At 42.1% G+C, this 24,773-nt stretch overlaps 1 protein-coding gene across 1 annotated transcript in view; it reads right to left on the reverse strand.

Moving 5' to 3' along the window:
• Window positions 1-24,773, reverse strand: part of TMF1 (TATA element modulatory factor 1) — a 57,465-nt gene that overhangs the window by 25,981 nt on the left and 6,711 nt on the right. Inside the window, exons 2-6 of the mRNA XM_089676021.1 lie at window positions 21,559-22,742; window positions 14,255-14,358; window positions 10,377-10,503; window positions 4,286-4,391; window positions 3,485-3,627 (exon numbers count right to left, since the gene is read on the reverse strand). Coding sequence (XP_089532147.1) covers window positions 3,485-3,627; window positions 4,286-4,391; window positions 10,377-10,503; window positions 14,255-14,358; window positions 21,559-22,742 — 1,664 coding nt within the window. The remainder of the gene's footprint in view (window positions 1-3,484; window positions 3,628-4,285; window positions 4,392-10,376; window positions 10,504-14,254; window positions 14,359-21,558; window positions 22,743-24,773) is intronic.

Here is a 24,773-nt window from a genome sequence, read left to right on the forward strand (position 1 = left end):
TTCAAATGGCCGAAGCCCGCAAACCTGGAAGGAAGACCGTGAGAAAGGAAGCGCCAACAGCAGTGACAGCACTCTGCTGGAGGTCTTTGAAGGTAAGCTTGTCATAATGTGCTAGAATGTGGGGCATACTAGCATATTGTGACTTAAACCGCCAGGGGGCCAATTTGTTTATAACTTTACTACCACTTTAAATGTATGCATTATAGAGGAGTGCTCATGCACGTGTCAAAAAACATTGTATTCTTCCCCCACACAAGTGCATTGGGTAGAATTCTACAATGATACCAGCAAAATCTCCAGAAGGTATAATAAAATGGTGAGCAAGATTACCCAAAACTGATACAAGTCTTGAGGAGGGGTTAGGAACTATTAAGATGATGTGATTTTTGTCACTTTGCTTTGTACTCTTCTTCTCTCTTTTCAAACTGGGCTGCTTAAAAATGTTCCCAGAGTTCTTCCCTGGTGGGCTACAGAACACCATCCCCTTACGTCTTGGGATGAGAAGGGGGTGTCTACAGAGAAAACTAGGCAGGGCTGACAACACTGCTTAGGATTTCAGTGCAACAGAGGCACTGTGGGGTAGGTTTACTAAACATGGTGCACTCAGAATCTGGTGCACCTGTGCATGTTAGCCAATCAGCTTCTAAACTCAGCTATATAAGCTTTGGCAATAAAACCTGGAAGAAGATTGGTTTCTATGCAGAGGTGCATCTGATTTTGCACTCTCCAGCTTTCATAAATAAACCCTTGTGTTGTTAGTGCACTGCAGAAAGTAAGGCATGGTCCAATACCTGTAACTGAAGTCTAAAGATTCCTGTTACATCATGCAACAGCCATTAATAGAAGGCACTGGCCCAATTCACAGGTTTGTACTTCCTCGTAAAGCTGGAATGAGCAACAGACATACAGTCAGGTCCATAAATATTGGGACACCGACACAATTCTAACATTTTTGGCTCTATACACCACCACAATGGATTTGAAATGAAACGAACAAGATGTGCTTTAACTGCAGATTGTCAGCTTTAATTTGAGGGTATTTACATCCAAATCAGGTGAACGGTGTAGGAATTACAACAGTTTGCATATGTGCCTCCCACTTGTTAAGGGACCAAAAGTAATGGGACAATTGGCTTCTCAGCTGTTCCATGGCCAGGTGTGTGTTTATTCCCTCATTATCCCAATTACAATGAGCAGATAAAAGGTCCAGAGTTCATTTCAAGTGTGCTATTTGCATTTGGAATCTGTTGCTGTCAACTCTCAAGATGAGATCCAAAGAGCTGTCACTATCAGTGAAGCAAGCCATCATTAGGCTGAAAAAACAAAACAAACCCATCAGAGAGATAGCAAAAACATTAGGCGTGGCCAAAACAACTGTTTGGAACATTCTTAAAAAGAAGGAACGCACCGGTGAGCTCAGCAACACCAAAAGACCCGGAAGACAACTGTGGTGGATGACTGAAGAATTCTTTCCCTGGTGAAGAAAACACCCTTCACAACAGTTGGCCAGATCAAGAACACTCTCCAGGAGGTAGGTGTATGTGTGTCAAAGTCAACAATCAAGAGAAGACTTCACCAGAGTGAATACAGAGGGTTCACCACAAGATGTAAACCATTGGTGAGCCTCAAAAACAGGAAGGCCAGATTAGAGTTTGCCAAACGACATCTAAAAAAGCCTTCACAGTTCTGGAACAACATCCTATGGACAGATGAGACCGAGATCAACTTGTACCAGAGTGATGGGAAGAGAAGAGTATGGAGAAGGAAAGGAAATGCTCATGATCCTAAGCATACCACCTCATCAGTGAAGCATGGTGGTGGTAGTGTCATGGCGTGGGCATGTATGGCTGCCAATGGAACTGGTTCTCTTGTATTTATTGATGATGTGACTGCTGACAAAAGCAGCAGGATGAATTCTGAAGTGTTTCGGGCAATATTATCTGCTCATATTCAGCCAAGTGCTTCAGAACTCATTGGACGCCGCTTCACAGTGCAGATGGACAATGACCCAAAGCATACTGCAAAAGCAACCAAAGAGTTTTTTAAGGGAAAGAAGTGGAATGTTATGCAATGGCCAAGTCAATCACCTGACCTGAATCCGATTGAGCATGCATTTCACTTGCTGAAGACAAAACTGAAGGGAAAATGCCCCAAGAACAAGCAGGAACTGAAGACAAAAACAAAAGTAGATTGTAGTGAGCGCTCTTGTATAAACACAGCAGCTAGAACACCTAAGGCAACCACAATGCCTCTAAATACAAAATATAAACAAGGGTAGTATGGTGCAGCGCTAAAGAAATTAAACTGAAAACAGTCAGAAGTCAGTGTATTAATATCCGTGGTTTCTTATAAAAGGGTGCAAACTTCCAAAGCTCTTGCGGCCTCAAATAATAGCAACGCGCACTCACCAGAAACGCATGGGTTATGCGTATGTAGGAATAATCATTCCAGATGTCAGATCCTTCAAAGTTCAGATGGCAGGCATCCCTCTCACGGTGGGTCACCGAAAACTCAAAACTGGATCCTGAGGTCCCCTTTAAGGTCAATCAGGCACTCCACACTGGTGGTGAAACTCTCTCCTCTGAATGGTACAGGCACCTTCTCTGTGGGGATAACAGCTCCACAAAGGAGCCCCAAAAAAACAGGTGCCAGAGATAGTGTAGTATGTTTAAGAAAAATTTATTTGCTTCAGCATAAAATACAGGGTAGCATGCAGATCCAGACCCATAAAAGGTTAAAATTAGGAAGGTAGCAATACTGACCCTAGTAAAGATGTCCGCCGAGCCTCCTCGTGGCTCCGGCGGTACGAATGACGTCACGCTCTGCACAGCTCCTCCTTAGGCCTTTCGTGCTATAGGCACATCATCAGAGGGGAGGCTGTACAGAGGCGTGACTGACGTCGAAAATATGTAGGGGAAGACGGCACTGAAGGAACTGAAGACAGTTGCAGTAGAGGCCTGACAGAGCATCACCAGGCATGAAACCCAGCGTCTGGTGATGTCTATGCGTTCCAGACTTCAGGATGTAATTGACTGCAAAGGATTTGCAACCAAGTATTAAATAGTGAAAGTTTGATTTATGATTTTTATTCTGTCCCATTATTTTTGGTCCCTTAACAAGTGGGAGGCACATATGCAAACTGTTGTAATTCCTACACCGTTCACCTGATTTGGATGTAAATACCCTCAAATTAAAGCTGACAGCCTGCAGATAAAGCACATCTTGTTCGTTTCACTTCAAATCCATTGTGGTGGTGTATAGAGCCAAAAATGTTAGAATTGTGTCGATGTCCCAATATTTATGGACCTGACTGTATTTCTGTAATTTGTTTTACAGAACATGGGGAAAAATGTGTATGTATTATAGAGGCGCATGGAATATGTTTTTTTATTCTGTCCAGGAATATACTTCAAAAGAAAAAAAGACATGCAATTTCACTTGCTGAGAAGACCGCACATATGAAAAGCTTGGAGTAATACTTTACCTGCTGTAACAGCTGCAGTTCATCCTCCAGCTCCCGAATTTTCTTTGCCTGTTTTGTGACTGTGTGCTCATGCTCCTTTTCCTTCGATCGCAGCTTCTTGATAATATTGGAATTATGCAGCTGTTGTTTAGAAAGCTTCTCCCCTGTCACAGCAGGAAATGTTCAGTTTGGTTAGGGATGAAAGAGCTCTATCAGTTCTTGCTGATAACTGATGTATGACTGCTGACATTTACAACTGTATAACATCACTGCTGAAATCAAGCTTGACTGTTTGTTTTAACAGAAGTAGTGAAGGGACATTGTACTGCGGACAATGGGGAAGAAACAAATGCTACGTGCCGAAAAGGGCGATTCCAGATGTACTTATCAGGCACACAAATATACAATAAAAACAGCCAGAAAAAAATTGGGCCTTTTAAAGAGATCCTGTTGCCACACCATTTGTTTCAACAGAAATCAACCAGCAAGATTATATGTATATTTAACATATTTTATGCATGTTATTAAACTGTAAAAGTCTCCCTTGTGCAGGCATTCAAAAGCCCTGAGACGACTACTTGGTGTTTGTATATGTGATGTCAGATGACTACTTTGAGTCTGCTGACATCACATATACAAACAACAAGCCAAGTGGCACTCTAAAATATTCCTCTTCACTTCATCCCTAGTAACTACACTGCTCAAAAATATTAAAGAGACATAATAAATCAATGGATTAGTAAGTCTAATAATTAAAAATGAAATGCATTCATGCAGAAGGGTAAAGCTGCTGAAGGCTCCACTTTTATCTAATCTACTCACCTTCTTCCATGAGCCCTTTAATTTGCTCATCCTTCTCTCTCATTAGCTCTGCTGTTTCACTGGAGTTCAGCCGTGTTGCTAGCTCCTCCTTCACAGATTTTACTTCCTGAGAATTATATTAAAAAGCAATTTTTAAAAACTATTGCAAATCTACAATATTAATGTCTTTCTGCTGAGATTTAACCATTTTTTGGTTGTCACCTCATTTGTACCCCATCACAATCAAAATGCTCCTAATGGGATGACTGTCAACAACACTCAAAGCTGATCTTTTTGTTCGGACCAAAAGAACAATATTTTTCACTAAGACATTCAGCAGCTCCCAGAGCTGTACAGATTGTAGCCTCAGTGCTGCTCAGCCATTCACAAGGAGCTTTGTATTTTTGAATCTCCTCTGATTGGAGAAGGTGGAGAGGCAGGCAGATGACACACAATCTTCACTTCAGCTAATCAGAGGAAGCTTTGTATTAATTAAAATACAAAACTCCTGTGAATGACTGAGCAGCGCTCAGCCCAACTCAATTTTGTTCTGGGTGTGGGATGGGAAATCTCCATCCTAATGATGGAACACAGTGCTGAGGGTACATACAGTCCATAGTGCTGAGAGCCACTGCATGTCCTAGGGCTTGTTCACACGTGTGTCACTACCCTGTGTTTATGCAGCATTTATTCAGCATTTTTTAAGCCTCATAACTGCCCTTTAACACCTGCCTTAAACATTACAGTGGCACCACACAATGCTGTACACACAGAAGTGGTAGCATCTTGTGTTGTGTTAAAAATTAAGCAGCATGTCGCTGACAAGCATCTGCCACCATTGATTTCAATGGTAATGCTCTAGAACCTGCACCATAACAACACCTAGACAATTTGTGGTGTGTTAGTGAAGCATTTATAAAGTGTTAGCTGGGCACTGGGAGACAGACCATGGAGGCTCCAACCTAACCACGCCTCAAAGTAGATCATTACCTCTACATCATTTCCCACTAGAAAAGCACACTTCCATGGGTACTTATCAGGCATACTTGAAGCATTTTTAATGCTTCATAAAAACACAACATAAATGCTGTAGGAAGGTTAACTGACATTGCTTCATTCTTCATAATGAACACATAGTGAACAAAGCCTTAGTGAAGTAAACAGTTTGAACCAGCCTGGTCCAAAAATAAAAATGGCTGTCTAAGTTTGTAGTTCCTAGAGGAAAAGGACATGTTTATTCCTTGGTGTTCATTATCTGGAGAATGGTGCTAATAACCCAGAAGCCGGCACTAAATTATTATTTTATACTTTTTTTTTGTACATCAAGACTATTTTTATGTTTTTTTCCATAACAAAAACACACCCTGAACATTATACAATAAAAAACATCAGACAAGTACTATATAACATGAATTGTTAAGTATAATAAACACAGTGACATCCTTAAGATGTACATATTATAACGGTGTCCTTCTATAGGACCTGAAACAGACACTGTCATGGTTTGTGGAATTTTAAACAAAGGATACCAATCCACATCACTGCTCACGTCAGGCACAAACAAGGGGTGCTTGTTACACAAGGTAACCAAAAGGGAATAGCAGTCCTTTCAACCCACAGAAAACAGAATTTGTGGAGAAAATTTCAGCGGGCTGTCAGCAAACATCAGCATTTAAAACGAGTTTATAGTGCAATTCTCAAAATTCCTTGGTTGTGGGGAGGAGAGCTGGGGAGACCAACATCCTAGCAACCAATTTACATGCAGTAAAGAGAGCTCCACCAACTGCATCTACAGTGAGTAGCTCTAAAGTTGACCTGTCAAAGTAATAAGTATACCTGTGAGGCAGTTGACGATAAAGAAAGGCTGAATACTATGTTCAGTACCATCATTCCAGTATTGGTGAAGCATTTTACAGCTCCATAGCAGATGAAGTCTCTCCCACACCTCCTGCAGCTAGAGTCAGCATGTAACTCAATGTTAAATTAAAAGTGAGGTATGTGAAAAAGTATTTGCCCCCTTCCTGATAGATACATATATATACACACACACACACACACACACACACACATTTATTTTTAGCATACTTGTCACACTTAAATGATTCAGATCATTAAACAAATTTAATATTACACAAACACAACCCCAGTAAATACAAAATTGTTTAAAAGGTGACTTCATTTATTAAGAGAAAAAGCTGTCCAAACCTGCCTGGCCCTATGTGAAAAAGTAATTGTTCCCCCTTGCTAAATCATGAATGAACTGTGATTAACCACGTTTTGAAAAGCTGAGCTAAATTTTACTTGCCACACCCAGGCCTAATTACTGCCAGACCTGTTGAATTAAGAGAACAATTAAAGTGAAGCACGCTTCCTAAGAGTGACCGGCCTACCAAAATTATTGCAAGAGCACGACAACGACTCATCCAGGACGTCATAAAAGAACTGCAACCTCATTTGTCTCAGTTAAGGTCGGTGTTCAGGATTCAACAGCAAGAAAGAGACTGGGCAAAAATGGCATCCATGGGAGTTACAAGGCGAAAGCGAAAAAGAACACAAAGGCTCATCTCACATTTGTCAAAAAACATCTTGATTATCCCCACGACTTTTGGGAAATATTCTGTGGACTGATGAGACAAAAGTTGAACTTTTTGGAAGGTGTGCATCCCATCACATCTGACGTATAAGTAACACAGCATTACATAAAAAGAACATCATACCAGCAGTCAAACATGGTGGTGGTAGGGTTTTGGTCTGGGGCTCCTTTGCAGCTTCAGGACCTGCACGACTCGCCATAACTGATGGAACCATGAATTCTGTGCTCTACCAAAAAAAAAAACTGAAGGAGAATGTCCGGCCATCAGTTTGTGACCTCAACAAGTGCCCTTGGGTTATGCAGTGACAATGATACAATGATCCAAAATCCAATGATCCAGTACAATGATCCAAAACACACCAGTAAATTAATCTCTGAATAATTCAAAAACAAAATTATGGTTTTGGAGTCGCCTAGTCAAAGTCCAGACTTCAATCCAATTGAGATGTTATGGCAAGACCTAAAACAGACCGTTCATGTGAACCCTCCAATGTGGCTGAATTAAACAATTCTGCAAAGAAGAGTGGGAGAAAATTCCTCCAAAGCGATGTGAAAGACTCATTGCCAATTATCGCAAACGCTTGATGGAAGTTGTTGCTGCCAAGGGTGGCACAACCAGTTATTAGGTTTAGGGGGGCAATTACTTTATCCACATAGGGCCAGGCAAGTTTGGACAGCTTTATTCCCTTAAAAAATGAAATCGTTATTTAAAAACTGCATTTTGTATTTACTCGGGTTATCTTTGTGTAATGTTAAATTTTGGTTGATGATCTGACTCATTTAGGTATGACAAAGATGAATAGAAAAAAAAAGCACAGGAAGGGGGCAAATTATTTTTTCACAATACTGTATGTCCTGAACAATGAAGTCAGTCTACCTGACTGTGAAAGAGACATTTTGGGTACCATGGTAAGGATTTGCCTCCAATGACCTTCCAGAATATTACCCAAATCTTGCTCCCATCTACAGTTACTCTGTTGAGGGAATTTAAATATTTGGAAAGTAGATGTGACTGCAAATAGTCTTAGCGGATTGCCACTGGAGAAGACTACAAGCTTAAAGTGGAACTCTAGTCAGAAAATTAAGTCCTGATAGATCACTTCAGGCTGGCCCCTTTTGCAGGTATAGCTATGTAAAACATTAAAAATAAGTACCTATACTAGATACAATCCAGTAATGCTCTGCCTCACTCTGCTCTGCACATGCTCAGTTGTTATCTATTCTCTGCACTGTGCCGAACATTAGAGCCACTAGAGGCCTTTCAGCTACCAGCTTTAAGATTTACAATTGCTGAAGAGGAAAGATAAAATTATAAGACAGTGCGGCGCTCAGACAAAATAAGATCTATTGCATCAAATGACATATAATTATATACTCCCCACCTTATATATAGGTAGCTCAAACAACCATGCCACCTATATATAGTGATGGACTGGAGATGGCATACACTCAAGCAACTTATTCATGCTCCATAGTGACTTCCATTTTCCAATTTACCAACCATTGGAGAGGTAGTAATAAGGTCAGAGCTATTAGCCAGGCAGAATCCAAGTGGATCTTCCTGATGAGGTGTACTGTACATTAAGGTTTTTTCGGGTCCCTTTTATAACATATAGAATTATGCAGGTATATGTTTTTTTATAATCATAGTGGGTTATTTTCCTGGTATAGGATTCTATACCTTATATATATACTTTTTCCCACTAGAGTTTTTTATATTAAATGACTGTGGTATATATTTTTTGATATCACAGATCTAACCAGCTGTAGATATTTATCCATATGATTTTTACTTTATATTTATATATTTTATATGTAGGTTTTAGCCTCACACATGGTTTTTATTAGTGAGTATTGCAATATACATACACTCAGTTATGAGGATATATATATATTTATGTGAGATTGCCATTACCAGCTTACATTAAAATGTCCCCGTTTTTGCAGCCGAAATAATACGATAGCTGAGGGCGTCTGGTGAGCTCCAGTATTATGGCGGCTGAGTTCCGCCCATCCGAATCATTGATTGGTCAATACATTAGATAAATAGGGCTCCACCCAGGATAGGCGTATATCCTGATGAAGTCACGTGTTTGAAGTGACGTAACGCGTAGATACGCCAGTGGGAGGAGCTTACACGTACGTTCTGACGTCATATCCGGCGCGGGCGCCATCTTGGTGCTCCTAGTTCCTGAATGCAGTACACCCTTTGAGTGGTGTGAAGGCTCGTTTTTGCATGTTTAGCATGTGAGTAGATTTTTGGTTTTTATACTTATCCATTAAAGCGGTTTTACACTATGCAAGTTCTCTTCTTCTTATTGGTGACCGTGTGAGAGGGGTACCTCTGATACCACCAACGACCTGATATAGAAGTTAAGAGGAGGAGAGTCCCACCATTACTTCCTGAGGGATCTACCATCTGAAGGACCTCTCCAAGATCCACTATACAACAAAAGGCTCATTGGTCCTTAAGGGCCTGAGCAGGAAGGTGAGGGGGCACTTCACCTATTTGAGGATTGCCACCTGCAGTTCACATTTGCATGTTGTTTATGCACAAGGACACTATTCACTGCATTATGCTTGAAGTCACTATGGAGCATGAATTTGTTGAGATTAGTTGTCTTTTTTATTTTTTTTTTATTTTTTTGTGGTGTTTGGATGTGTACCAGCTCATTTCTGTGCAGAAATTATTGCAGCAGTGTCTAACATATTTTCTTTCATGCGAAACCTCAAAGTATGGTGTACCGAGTCCATTTGAGTACCGGGAAAACACTTTGCATGCATTTTTCATGATGAAAAAAGGCTCTGGACAGCATCTTGAAATGGAAGAGTTAAAAAAAAAATATTCCAAACGCAAACGCTTATAAACGCGATTAGCCATGTTTACAAGAGTTTGAAACACTGATAAAATCTACTCCTGAACGCAAGTTTGGTCCGTTCAGAAAACGACTGTAAACTCAACTGCCTGTAAATGACATACTGTACATAGGAAAACATTAGGGAGAGTTCAGGGGCTGCTGAAAGAAAACGCAGAAAAGTGCCTAAACCTGAGTTTATCAGCTGCATTATACATGGACCCTTAATGGGGGAATTCCTCCTGCAGTTCTATTGTGTTCAGTAGGCAGCACACAATGAATAGTGTTGTCAGCTATAGCCAAAAGCACTAATTGTTCAGGAAACACCTGACAGGCTGGCTGTACACAAGTCGAATGATGGATTCCAATAAAGAAGTGACTGCTCAGTGATTCAACAAAATGGCAACCTCCAGCAAGAAGAGACAAGAGCAATGCTGGGGGCAACTTATAGTACACACTAATTTTGGTAGCATCATTATTAATGTGGAGTGTATGTTCCTTTGTTAAAGATTGTTATCAAACTGTTATGGGAAAAGTTCCGCTTTCAACTACTCAAAAAAGGAATTTGTCATGCCATAGTGGTCCCATCACAGTACTACTCAAGTGGTTAATGACCTTTTTACACATAGGCTCCCAACACAGTACTACTCAAGTGGTTAATGACCTTTTTTGCAGTATCACGCTCTTTACATGCTAGCTGTGCCCTTCTCTCGGCTTCCGCAATCCGATGCGTGAACTCATCTTTCAACAATGAAATGCTGCTGCTTTCCTCCTTAACTCTGACCAGTTCACTGCAAAACAAGAAAAACAAAACAAAAAGGATCAATTCCTGAATGGGTAAACTAAGGCCGGCCATACGTGGGTCGATGTTCGAATTATTTTTCGTTCAGAAATCGGACCTAAGAATAATCGTCCGATTTTCGCTCTGTTAGTGGGGCAATGGCACCGGCCCATTTTCGTGGTTCCACCCCATTTCGTTTATCGGGCATACTGGAAAATTTGTGAATTACGATTGATTTTCGAAATCATTGCTGGCACCATCGGATTACAGAACAAACGATGTTTTCGATTTTCGATAGAAAAATCATTCAGAATTCGACCCATGTATGGCCTGCTTAACAATGCCTCTTAGATTTCAACATTAGCCAAACATATTTCATTTTTTTTTGTTATCCTTCCCCCTATACATACCCTATGTAGATTTTTATTTTAAAAAATTGCCTCAGCTAAAAATCAGAGAACTTATCTTTTTAGCTCCTGTACAGTGATTACATGGGCTGTAGTGTTCTCCAGGCCACAGAAGTAGGGATCTTAGAGTTGGACCTGTGTCATTTCCTTAACCACTTCCAGTCCGGACACTTTTACCCCCTTCCTGACCAGGGCAATTTTCAGCTTTCAGCGCTATCACACTTTGAATGACAATTGCGCGGTCATGCAACACTGTACCCAAATGAATATTTTACCATTTTTTTTGAGACAGATAAAACTTTATTTAGGTGGTATTTATTCCCTGCGGGATTTTAATTTTTTTTGCTATTTAAATGAAAAAGTCCAAAAATTTTGAAAAAAAGTGTTTTTTTAAATAAAATTTTGCAAATAATATTTCATCATAAATCTTTGCGAAAATGTATTCCGTTATCTTTTTAGTAAAAAAAAAATCCAAATTAGTTTATAACCAAAAATTATAATTTTTGAAACATTTTTTTTTACATTTTTATTTTTTTTTACATTATTATTTTTTTTTATTTTTTTTTTTTTTTACATCATACTGTCACCCTAGCAGTACATTGTCACCATGGTGACACTGTACTACTTGTGGGGGGTGATGAAGATTTTTTTTTTTTTTACACTGATTGCTTTTACACCCATATAGGATGTAAAAGCAATCATTTCTCCTCTCTGGCTGCATTCTTGCACTCATTGAGAAGTACTGAGTGAGCTGTGATTGGTCACAGCTTGTCACATGGTACAAGGCTGTTGTGAATAGCCTTGTACCATGTGACCTCTGTGATCATTCACAGATTTCACACGTAGTAAGCAATGATGTCACAAGTGACATCCTGCATACTACTTTGCATGTGATCACTGATTGGCCAATCAGTGATCACATGATCGGGACCTCGTAGAGGTCTTGTCCGACGATCGGTGTTTCACTGTGCCCGGAGAACACAGCGGGCACCGGATCGCGGTGCTGCGCGCCCCGAGGGAGCGCGCACAAGCAGGGTGTGGGGAGGCCGTTTATAAACGGCCACCCGACCCTGCACTGCCACCGTCCGGCCGTTTATATGCAACGGCCGGTCGGGAAGTGGTTAAGATGCACAGCCCCAGCTAGACTACAGTCCCCACAAGCCTCCTATCTACAGACAGGCTCATAGAATCTGTAGTTGGCACTGGGGGCAGGAAAGAGAAGGCTTATAACCAGTGAACACACACTGATGGCTCTCATCAACATCAATGTTGTACTAGTGGCTACAATGCTAAACCGAGAATGCTGCAAGGATTTTACTCTGGCTCTTGACACAGTTATAGGAAGTATTTTTACATCATTAACTACATAAAAAAATATAAAAAGGTAAAATCAGCTAAATAGGTTTCAGGTGCATTAAAACAAAAGGCGTACAAGGGCTTTGTTATCTTTAGAAAGCAGCCACTGTCCAAGTAGAAAAGCATGTCCCCTGCCAGCATGCTGCAGCAAAGGACAAAACACTAGCTCTGTGTGGAAGCAGTGGTCTCTCTGCAAAGGTCAAAGGCACTCCACTATAAGCAAGCTCTAGTGTTCTCCAAATCATCAGGGTTTAAGTCCAACTAAACAGGGGGCATGTTAGACCTCTGCAATATAGAACACTGCTTCTACACAGAGAACAAACTTTGCAGTATTCTGGCAAGGCACAGGCATTGCTACTCAGGATGTGGCTGCTTTCTAAAGAAATTTTTTTTTTTATTATTATTTAAAAAAACAAAAACAAAAAACAAAACACACAAACAAGCAAACAATAATTCCCCACCCCTAGAATGCTACATGCAAGTATCAAACTTGTCCCCATACCCACCCACTCTCCACTATCCAAAGGCGTCCAAATAGTAGAGGCTTGAAACCTATCATACTGTCCATAACAGTTTAGCAAATAAACAGTCGATCTAAAGAAAATTAAAGATTACACATCTTTAGATTTTATGTACCTGAAATGTATTCGGGAAGTTTAACCACTTGCCTACCAGGCACTTATACCCCCTTCCTGCCCAGGCCAATTTTCAGCTTTCAGTACTGTTGCACTTTGAATGACAATTGTGCAGTCATGCAACACTGTACCCATATGAAATTTTTATAATTTTTTTTTAGGATAAAGCTTTCTTTTGGTGGTATTTAATCACCTCTGGGTTTTTTATTTTTGGGGACTGATGAGCATTGACAGGCATCACTGGTGGGCACTGAAAGGCAGCACTCGTATATGGCACTGATGACTGGCACTGATAGGCGGCACTGAAAGGCAGCTTAGATAGGCATTGATATGTGGCACTAATGTGCACTGGTAAGCACTGATATGTGGCTCTGATGCGCACTGGCAGGTGGCATTGATGTGGCAGCACTGATCATCACTGCCCTGATAATCAGTGTACATGTCCCCTCTGAGTAAAGCCAAATACTGGCTCTCCTCACGAACTGTCAGCGTGACAGCTTGTAAGGAGAGGAATGCCGATAACCGGCATTTCCTTATTTACATGCGATCAGCTGTGATTGGACACAGCTGATCACATGATAGAGCCTACGTCATCGACTCTTTCCGTTGATCGGTGACTCAAGGACACAGCACACCACCAATCGCCACGTTGCGCACCCCCAGGGGCGTGCATGCACGAATAGAGTGGCAGGACATCTTATGACATCCTCCCAGAACGAGAGACCCGCCTTGCACCCGTCATTACCTTATATGGCGGGCGGGAGACGGTTAAAGAGAGCTCAGTTGGGCTGTAACTTGTTGATCCCCGGTTCACACTATGGAACTACCTGCGTACTCCTGAGCGATTCAGTGCGGTACAATTTTAAACCATTCATTTAATGGGCTCAAATCGCAGCAAAACTACTTTTGGAAATGCACTGCAACCGGATTGTATGGTACTTTTGTATAATGGGATCCAGTGCAGGCAAACACACTGTATTAGCGACCTGCCTTTGGGATGTCATTAACTTAACACCGACACCCACTGCAGACTCAACTGCAGTGTGAGATTAGCACACGGAACGTGGGTTTCCCGAACCACCTTCTAGTGAAAACCTTGATTTAAGGTCGGGGTTTTTTTTTTTCTTTTAAACTAGTCTATAGTTTAAATTTCGAGAAGAAGAGGTTTTAACCATAGGTCCATTTTAAAACTCTGCATAAAACTTTGCTAAACACTTGGCTAATAAGTTAACCTAAAATTTGTACATTTCCCAGGATTCACTTTCCTTTTCATATATATTTTGATGAATTGTGCAGTTATATTACAGATATAAAAACAGCTGTGTGCACACTACAAAGCAGAATACCCCTGACATTCACTCACTCTCTGAGATTGTCAACGGTTTCTTCCAGAAGTGCTTTTTCTTTGCTGACAGATAACAGTTGTACTTCCCTCTTCTCCAACCGCGTCGTAAGTTCAGCAATAATCTAAAAAACACAAAATTTTTAAGGAATCAGTTAAAAGAATTAGGACAATAAAAATGGATTTTTGTACTCACTGTAAAAGATTTTTCTCCAAGTGTTCATTGAAGAAAACACAGAGGTCTGCTGTGTGCCCCAATTAACATTAGGGGGAGAAAAAAGTTTCAACTCTAAGAACAAGTTCACACTTGGGAAAAAATTCTGACACTGACACAAACGCTAACCAACACGCCTATAGCATTAACTCGCATTTTTGACACATTTAGGGTGCATTAAAAAAAAATTAATCCCATTGATTTTACACATAGCAGCCCCAATCCTCCTCTTCTTGGGTCCCACGCTGGAGCTCCTGGCTCTCCTCTTATCAGTGGTACCCCAAAGAAAAAACACTTCCAATAGCATACCTGCATGCTGCTCACTCCCCAGCTCCGTTGTGTGTAGACACAGACATCAGGACTTGGCCCCACTCCCTTGTCACTTGCTTTGATTGACAGCAGTGGAAGCTATGTATCTGTGCCAATGAGGGGAGAGAGACAGCAGCTATGCACAGCACGAGATTGGGATTGGACTCAGGAGGGTATTTAGAGAGGGGAAACTACATTCCAAAGATTTTTTTACCCTAGTGCAAAGAATACATTAAGGTAAAAAAAAAAAAAAAAAACCCTTTAACCTTAGACCCTGGTTCACACTGATCCAAGTTTAAAATCGTGCAACTTCACTTGAAGTCGCACGATTTCAAAGTCGGATGGCAGTGCGACTTCACAGACATCTGTACGGCTTCATGCACAGATGTCTATGCAAGTCCCACTCTAAATCGGCAAAAGAAGTGTAGGAACTACTTTTCTAATCGGTGTCACAACAGTTAGAACAGATCCATTGCCGATCATTGCATGCGATTTGAACGGTCAAACCGCATGACAATTCGCATCAATGTGAACCAGGGCTTACAACCACTTTGACAATCAGACTCAGCTGCATTGCTGTCAAAACTGCTTATACAGTGTAGTAGGGGTGCCAAAATCACATGCCTATTGTGTTCTGCATATAGAATGGAAGGTTCTTGTCTCACCCCTGGAACACAAAGCTGTATACTGTATTTGGCAGAGGACGTTTATACAGCGCACCCAGAGGGTGCCCCTACTAGTGCAGAGAACAGTTTGCTTAGGCCAGTGAGGCCCAAACAAACTAGTTAAAGGGACAGTAAAAACAGGGAAATCAGCTTCAAGCTATTGGATCTGCATGACAACCAGGGAACTAGCATTTTTCAGATGGGGATGTCATTTTTAAAAATAAAAAAATGCTTTTCACTTTTTTTTTTTTGACAGCCACTTGCTGTCTACTTAAACCCCCAGCTGCATGGCATTTCACAGGGCAGGTTTCCAGATGGTGACAACAATGGACCATGGCTGTGCAATGTGTGCTAAATGACCATGGTAGCCTCCATTGCAAGTCCGTGTGACAGTGCGGGAACATAACTGGGAGACCTGGATAAAAAGCACTGTCACCCTATAATACAGAGTATATTTACAAGGACCTTCATGACCATTTTTATCTACGTTAATAAATTCATTTCTGTGATTGCCATGCAGAAAATGCTGCAGCAAACTGTACAGATGATATTTGTACATTTGTGATTTCAATGTGGCACATCCCAGGGTAGGTGTCAGACAGCGCCCAAATAACAATTGAAGCATACATGGCAATGCCAGCAGGACACGGATTCATTTTCCATCCAGCGTTTGTACTTTTGTTTGTGGTTACATATAAATCATTCCATTCAGACATGTCATATACAGTGTACTGATTTGTTTATTTGACCAAAGCTTTTGTTTACCTAGGTCAGTGTATAATGCAGTAAGAACTGAAAGAATGTGAATAATAGTCTAACAGGTTTTTTAACCTTTTCATACTAAAAAAAAACTTCACTAGTCCTGGAGGCACAACAGGACACAAAATCAAATGACAACAAGTCAAGGAAATTCCCATCTTAGAGAGCTGACAAGTTCTTCTGTCAAATTTTTATTGCCATTTGTGACCCCATTTAAGAGATTTCAGTTCACTTCCTGTCTCTGTGACAGGACACAAAGCTTTTAGAGGTCTCTCATTTGAAGAGACTATCCCTTATGTAGAACTAAATCCCTCAGATCCACTTTCCTCTTTTAGGTTTGATGTATAGCTCGCCATACAAATATTACATTGCATTAAACCTTTCATCCAACCTTTGAATTATTAAATATGCTATTTTGAAAAGACAGTATAATGGAGAAGACATGGTAAAGACAAACAATTGTGGGGTTAAAGTGTTACTAAACCCAGGACCTGCGTTCACTATATCTGGTCTCCCACAGTACACAGAACATGAAAGTGCAATTATTTTAGTAAATATAAACTGCTAAATACCTTTTCTCATCAGCAGTATATAGCAGTCTTGTGACTTCAGCAGAACACTGGTTAAAGCTTGTAGGAGGAGTTTTCTCTTTCTCCTGTAGCAGGATGCAGGACCCCTGACCTCTGTCTGGACAGTGCTGATTACAGGCACTCTCCCAAGAAGAAAAAACACTCTCTAGCAATACACACCAAACTGAGCATGTGCAGCTTGCCCTTAGCCTCTGTTCTATCAGGAGATATTTGGGAGACACTAGAAGAAGGGGAGGATCAGAGAAGACAGGATCAAACAGCCTTTTTACACAATATGGAGGATTAACCCCTTCAGTTCAACAGTGAGTATAACAAGCATGCTTTACTGCATATACAGACGGATTTTACGGTTGTGGGTTTAGAAACACTTTAAGCAATCATTTTCTGCCTACTTATTCCTCACAGTCTATGTAATGGGGAGAGTTTGCCTACATACTTTGTGCTAAAAAGGGATCTGTTGTTCCCCGCTCACAAAGATGGGAGATTTGCAAGAAATGGGTTCCAAAGAGCAGTTGTCCCCGACACAGGAAGACACAGGTTGTACTAATAACCAAACAGATTCTAACCTTTTCACATTTTCACAATTTGTGTACAGGGGAAATCTTTCCGATGGGGACACAGACTCTAAATAAAACCTGACAGACATTTGAGCCCCCTGATGTCCAACACGTGGCCTGTGAACTACATGCTGCCCACCAGCACTCTCTTTGTGGCCTGCCACATCCTGGGCAGGGCCTGTCACAAACTGGCAGCAGAATGTCTGATGCTGGGATGTTGTCCGTCTTCCCACATGTAATGAAGCAAAGTGGGATGCTCGGTATTTGGACACTCTGCATCATACTATGATGAGACTGATACTGTCAGGTGCAGCGTTCTCTGCTGACAGTAGAGGTATATTCCTGGCCTGACTTCTTCAAAAAGAAAGCGGTACAGTGTTAGTACCGAGGCCACTGGCACCAATGTTGGGAGTTGTTATTGCAGTCATTGACACCAATGTCGGGGCTTATTATTGTGGCCACTAACATCAATGTTCGGGGTTATTGTAGCTACTGGCACCAATGCAGGGGGTATTACTGCAGCCGCCGGCACCAATGCTGGCGGTCATTGATGCAGCTGCCGGCACCAATGCTGGCGGTCATTGATGCAGCCGCCGGCACCAATGCTGGCGGTCATTGATGCAGCCGCCGGCACCAATGCTGGCGGTCATTGATGCAGCCGCCGGCACCAATGCTGGCGGTCATTGATGCAGCCGCCGGCACCAATGCTGGCGGTCATTGATGCAGCCGCCGGCACCAACGCTGGCGGTCACTGATGCAGCCGCCGGCACCAACGCTGGCGGTCATTGATGCAGCCGCCGGCACCAACGCTGGCGGTCATTGATGCAGCCGCCGGCACCAACGCTGGCGGTCATTGATGCAGCCGCCGGCACCAACGCTGGCGGTCATTGATGCAGCCGCCGGCACCAACGCTGGCGGTCATTGATGCAGCCGCCGGCACCAACGCTGGCGGTCATTGATGCAGCCGCCGGCACCAACGCTGGCGGTCATTGATGCAGCCGCCGGCACCAACGCTGGCGGTCATTGATGCAGCCGCCGGCACCAACGCTGGCGGTCATTGATGCAGCCGCCGGCACCAACGCTGGCGGTCATTGATGCAGCCGCCGGCACCAACGCTGGCGGTCATTGATGCAGCCGCCGGCACCAATGCTGGCGGTCATTGATGCAGCCGCCGACACCAATGCTGGCGGTTATTGATGCAGCCGCTGACACCAATGCTGGGGGTATCATTGCGGTTACTGACATCAATGCTGGGGGTTATTACTGGAATCTCAAGCAGCAAAGCTGGGGTTTATTTATTGAATTCACTGACATGAATGCTGGGAGTTATGGTCACCAACGATGGAGCTTATTTTACTCCCCCTTTCTTCCGTGTGAGTGTACAAAAATACACCAGGGCCAAATTTTTCAGGTGTTGAGATGCATTACAGCGCATTCATTTTAAATGGGCTGACCGACACAATACAATGTAATTCATAGCACCTAAATAGGCTGCTACCGCGCAGCCCTCTACAGTAGAAGCATCAGGGGCCACATTTGAGGCCCTCTATTATTTTCAAGTTGACCACCATGTTCTAGCCCATCTTCACTCACGTCCAAAATGAAACCAAAAAATCTGGCTGGAGTTGGGCTTTAATTCCCTTCACATGCTTCTTTTTAAAGTTAGGTTCACTTTAAAGAGACCCTGCCACTGAGAAAATAAAAAACTGCTTATGTAAAAGTAGATGCTTCATACTTGCCTTTTCCCCCTTGCCTGCTCTTAAACTAGCCATACACTAGGAGAATTTAGGTCAAAATAGTCATTTTTGGAACATTCTTTCGCTTTTTAATGGTTAGTGGGGTAAAACTGACATTTTATTTTCTGAACAGTTTCTAACGCTGTATGTTGTTTTCATTTGCAAAATTACATTCATACCAAAATCGAACGGTAAAAGCAAATAAAATTTTGTTGTACTTTTAGCCCGTCCACAGTACATTTACTGCGGGTGGGCTGGATCAGGTACATATACGTGATCCAACCTGCTTTGGGTTTGGGGCATCTAAGTGTGCGCCCGTTGTTAAACTGCGCCGTCATTGGCTACTGATGGATTGGTCAGCAGGTTCCGGCTAATAATTTTTTGGCTGAGATCTGCTTATCGGCTGTAGCCAATAACAGCACAGAGCCCTGTGTTTACAAATACATAGGGCTCTCTACACAGCTCAGCGAGCTTGCTGTTTCAGTCAGATCTGTAAGTAAAAGCAGCGCATATTACACACATTAAACTTGTTAGGGACAGCTAACCCTTTATTTTCCCATTGATGTTAACCCCTGCTCAGCCAGTGTCATTAGTACAGTGGCAGTGTACAGTATTAGATCTGATCACTGTATCAGTGCCACTATTGATGTCAGTATCAGTTAGTCAGTTAGGGTATGAGCGCCAGATTGCCTGCCACACTATCACAGTCACACTATAAGTCGCTGGTCACCATCATTACCAGTATAGCATCATAGCTGCATAAATTCCATTATATGTACCACTGTAGACGTTGTAACTTTTACACAAACCAACTCATTTACACTTATTGGGGTTTTTTTTGTTTTTTTACTAAACATATGTAGCAGAACAAATTTTGACCTAAATTTATAAAGAAATTTTATTTTCTTTCTTGGATATGTTTTATGACAGAAATATTTTTTTTTCAAAATTAAAAATCTGTCTTTTTTTCATTTATATAATAAAAAAATTAGAAAACCCAGTGGTGAAATAGCTCCAAAAGAAAGCTCTATGTGTTTTATTAATTTTTATTAATTTTATTTGGGTACAGTGTTGCATGGCCAAGCAATTTCCAGTTAAAATAGCACAATGCTGAATAGCAAAAATGCCCTGGTCATGAAGGGGGTTAAACAACATTGGCATTATCAACTGTACTGACAAGATCTTTCATTTGAAAATCTACCAGTGTATCGACAGGGTTTGAATCTTTTCTCCGTTGCTGTGCAAGCCACCCTAAAGATCTTCACTTCTGACACGCTGTCTGCAACTCGCACCACATTCTGTGGCTGGCAGGATACCTACAGGATGCAGTGGAGGACGGAGGCATTTGCCACACCTGAAGTGTGTTAAATGTGGAGATACTGCCAGAGTTTGAATATAGGCTTCTATGTTGCTTATCTCCTCCTGCCAGCCTGTGTCACCACAGGCACCGGTGGAAGGAACCACAGAAAGCAGAGGAAAACACAATCATCCAATGCACTGAGGTGTCATGTGACAATCCTTTGGTTGGCTTTACACACTAACCAATAGACCAGCAATGGGCAAACTACGGCCCGCGGGCCGTATACGGCCCGGCGGACCTTTTAATCCGGCCCGCAGAGCTTGGCAAACATCGGCTGTCAGAATGTGTGTAGGCGGGGCAGCGTGAGGGGAGCTAGGCTCCTCTCACAGTCCGCCCTGAAGACCGGAACGGCGCGGGAATACGGCGAGAGGAACGTGCGGAGCAAAGGTAAGTGAATTGACACAGGGGGGACTTGGCTTACTACTTGGGGGGAATAGTACTGTGGGGGATGAAATACTATATGAGGGATGAATTACTATATGGGGGATGAATTACTATATGGGGGATGAATTACTATATGGGGGATGAATTACTATATGGGGGATGAATTACTATATGGGGGATGAATTACTATATGGGGGATGAATTACTATATGGGGGATGAATTACTATATGGGGGATGAATTACTATATGGGGGATGAATTACTATATGGGGGATGAATTACTATATGGGGATGAATTACTATATGGGGGATGAATTACTATATGGGGGATGAATTACTATATGGGGATGAATTACTATATGGGGGATGAATTACTATATGGGGGATGAATTACTATATGGGGGATGAATTACTATGCTTACTATGGGGGAATATTACTATACTTACTATGGATGACACATACACATCATGCATCTTCTCTTGGTCCGGCCCCCGGGTGCAATATATGAACCCATTGCGGCCCTCAAGTCAAAAAGTTTGCCCACCCCTGCAATAGACCATTTTATGAATGGATGATGGGACAGGCAGGTGTCATCTTTTACAGGAGCATCTTTTTTTGTTCGTTTTTTTAGCAACAGGATCCCTTTAAAAATAATGCTAAGCATAACAGCTGACATTCAAGTGGTAATCTCAGCAAACAGTATCTCAGCACACAGTACAGTTCACTGATAACCCATTTCTTGTTTATTACCTTTTGCATATCCTCTGGAGTGTAATCAACCTTTGGCTTGCTGCTATTCTCTTGCAGCTCAGCTGACACTTCCTCCTCTATCTCCTGTGTCTGGAGCGCAGTGACCAGGAGATCCGGCTGTTCTGAGTTCACAGGAGTTGCGCTTCTTCCACTCTCTTCCATCTCTATATCATCACTAGAGTGCATTAGTAGTGTTTCAATAACTTCCTCATCAGTTTTGCTCTCTGTAGAGTCAGTAACGTCCAGGCTTGGTGTGGAAGAGCTAACTGCTATGGCGACCAGCGTACACCCTCTGCCTGGCAGCTCGTCATCAGAGTTGATTTCGCTTATGCTGCGACTGTCCAGAGATTGCACACTAAAAGAGTCTATCCTTTCGAAGGCGTCGGAGGAAGAGCAACTCTCTGTGAGTTTCTGAAACTCATCCAAACGACCATATTCCACGGAAGGAGATAAGAGCTGGAAAGAATTCTGCATTAAGTTGAGGTTGCCCTTGGAATCGCCCACCTCCTGCCTGGAGCTAACAGAGCTCTCACTGATCACACTTTCATGGTCTAATACCTCAATATCACTAGTTGTTGACGTGCCGGAGGAGAAGTTGCTAACGGGAGGAGATGGAGTGTTGCTTTGCCTATCTTCAAGTTTTTGGTCTTTTAGTTCTAATGCATTGTCCTTAGTGTCTGGTGGAGCCACTGAACCATTAGGTTCCTCTCCTGGTTTGGGCTCCAAATGGCCTTTAAGACTTTCAGAATTCCCAGAGTCCTGGTTGGCCTTTGTAGGGTCACATTTTTCCTCCGATAAATCCTCCAGATTCACCAGTATCAAGTCCTCTCTAAACAAGTCAACTTCCCCCAGACTTTGGGTTGGACTTGTCTGTTGTGAGTTCTTTTCATTATCTTGAGCATTTTCCTGCCTGGATCCAAGTATAGTCTTTGGTGAAGTCTGTTCTACTTCTTCTTCCGGTCTTTGAGACTTGGTGGGGGGCTTGGATACCACAGAATTAACTGTACCAGGGTTAACCTCAGATGAGGAGAGAAAGGCACTGAAAAAAGTCTCAGATTCATCCACTACAGTTCGTCTAACCGGCTTGGTGATGGCCGTCGGCGTCAACACTACTTGCGTTTGGGTCTCTTCTAAATTTGCTCCCCAGTTAGAATTCTCCCAGCTACCCTTAAGCGAACTGGTGCCTGAGCATGAAAAGAAAAAAAAAAAGTTAATACCTCCTAAACAGAGCTTGACGGTTTTGTGTGATGCGCTTTGAGCCCTGGATCACACTGATGCGGTGTGGAATTCGCAGCGTTTTCTGTGCGAATTCCGCACCACATCAGAATCGCACCCAGTTCATGCAAACTGCTGCAGGTGTGTATGTTAACACCCCAAAAGCAGTCCACAAAACGGGGTGCGAATACCCATGTGATCCGATTCTAGTGCAGACCCAAAAAAGTATCTTGCACGTTTTTGATGCGGGTGCGGTGCGAATAGATCTATACAAAATGTATGGCTCCAATCGCACCGCACACAAATCGCATGTGATTTGCACATGAATGCGGTGCGATTCCTGTGCGAATTACATGCAATATACCGCACCGCATATATGTGAACCCAGGCTCACTGTATAAAAATAACATTTGTGCAAGCTTTTACTTCTTTGTTATGCAACCTCTACATTGTGGAATTTATATTGACTCTTTGATGTGTGAAAGCACAGAATGTCTAATCTACAGAAACAGCCATTTAGGCAACCAATGCCCTCTAGCTATAAAGTGCAAAGCATCAACAAAATATTACAATTGTTTGCATTATTAACCACCTCCTGACCAGCCACTGTAGTAGTACAGCTCGTCAGGGAGCCTACTATTCTAACAGGATGTTTATAATCTTTATTGTCTACAGAGGGGATGCACACGAGGAGTGCTCCCCATGTTTGTGAGTGCACTGAGCATGGGCAGATCACAAGCAAAATGCACAGAGCCTATCATAGTGACCTTTTGATAGTGGAAAACCAATCACAGTGATCACAAGTGTAAACACTGGCTGTGTTTACAAACATCCCGCCCTCCTCTTTTTCTCACAATGGCAGATCACAGGAGATGGAAGGAAGCAGAGGAAGAGAAAGGCAGCACCAGTAAGCAAGACTTTCATTCAAGGTGGGTTTTTTTTTTTTTTTATTGATGGTGGGATTGATTTTTTGTTTTCTTTTTTTTTTAAAAAGGTGGGGGATTTAAAGTGCCAATGACTACCAATTATGGGGAGGAGGGGACTTAAAGGATAAGTTCACCTTTGTAAGAAAAAAAAAAAAAAAAGGAGGAGAAGAAGAAGAAGGAGAAGAAATTTTATTTTCTTTCTTGGAGAAGAAGAAATTTTATTTTCTTTCTTGGAGAAGAAGAAATTTTATAGGAGGAGGAGGGAGGAGGAGGAGAAGAAGGTAAAAAATGCATTAATTATTATTTTTTACTAGGAGCCTTCAAAGCATTACACCCGTGGTTAGCAGACCATGGGAACAATGCAGGGCTCTTGCAGACAGCCTGTGTAAGCTGTCTGCTAGCACTTCATATAGGCAGGCAGTTACACACTGACAGGAAGAACCAATGCACTACCTGGAGCACTCAACAGCACCTCGATAGTTCATGGCGAACAAGCGGACAGCCGCAAAATCTGTTGGTGCTTCTAGTTTTCACATTCACAGTACTCTGGAGAAGATCCCTCACTCACTGTCAAAATGGGGGATTGGGAATGTGGGAACTGCTGCCTCTGTAACATGTTACACCCTAAATATGGGTTCTTTTAATGCCAATACATAGTATTGCTTCTAATCATAATCATAGCCATCACTACTTTTTGCCTGAACCTCTCTTTTATTACTGTGCCAAACTAGCTCAAAAGCACACCTATATCTAAAAAAGAATACAACCCTAGCCTACCAAATCAGTTGTAATAAACAAATACATTTTAAAACATGATAGATTACTTATTTTTCCTTGTATAAAATACAAGAGCGTTAAAAACACATTTTATCAAATACGTCATCTATAAAATCCCCTGGCAATAGCCATGTGGTTCCTGTCATCAACTGGCCAGCCTTTTCTAAGGGGAACATTTATATTGGAAAAGAGATATCACATATACTTCAATGTTAGTCAACACAACATCCTTTATTTATATCCCACTCATAAAATACAGTTTGCATGACAAGTGACACCATGCGCAGGAGTGACGTC

Source organism: Staurois parvus, unplaced genomic scaffold, assembly GCF_062004578.1.
Source record: "Staurois parvus isolate SC_StPar_1 unplaced genomic scaffold, SC_StPar_1.0 ptg000162l, whole genome shotgun sequence".
Lineage (NCBI taxonomy): Eukaryota > Metazoa > Chordata > Amphibia > Anura > Ranidae > Staurois > Staurois parvus.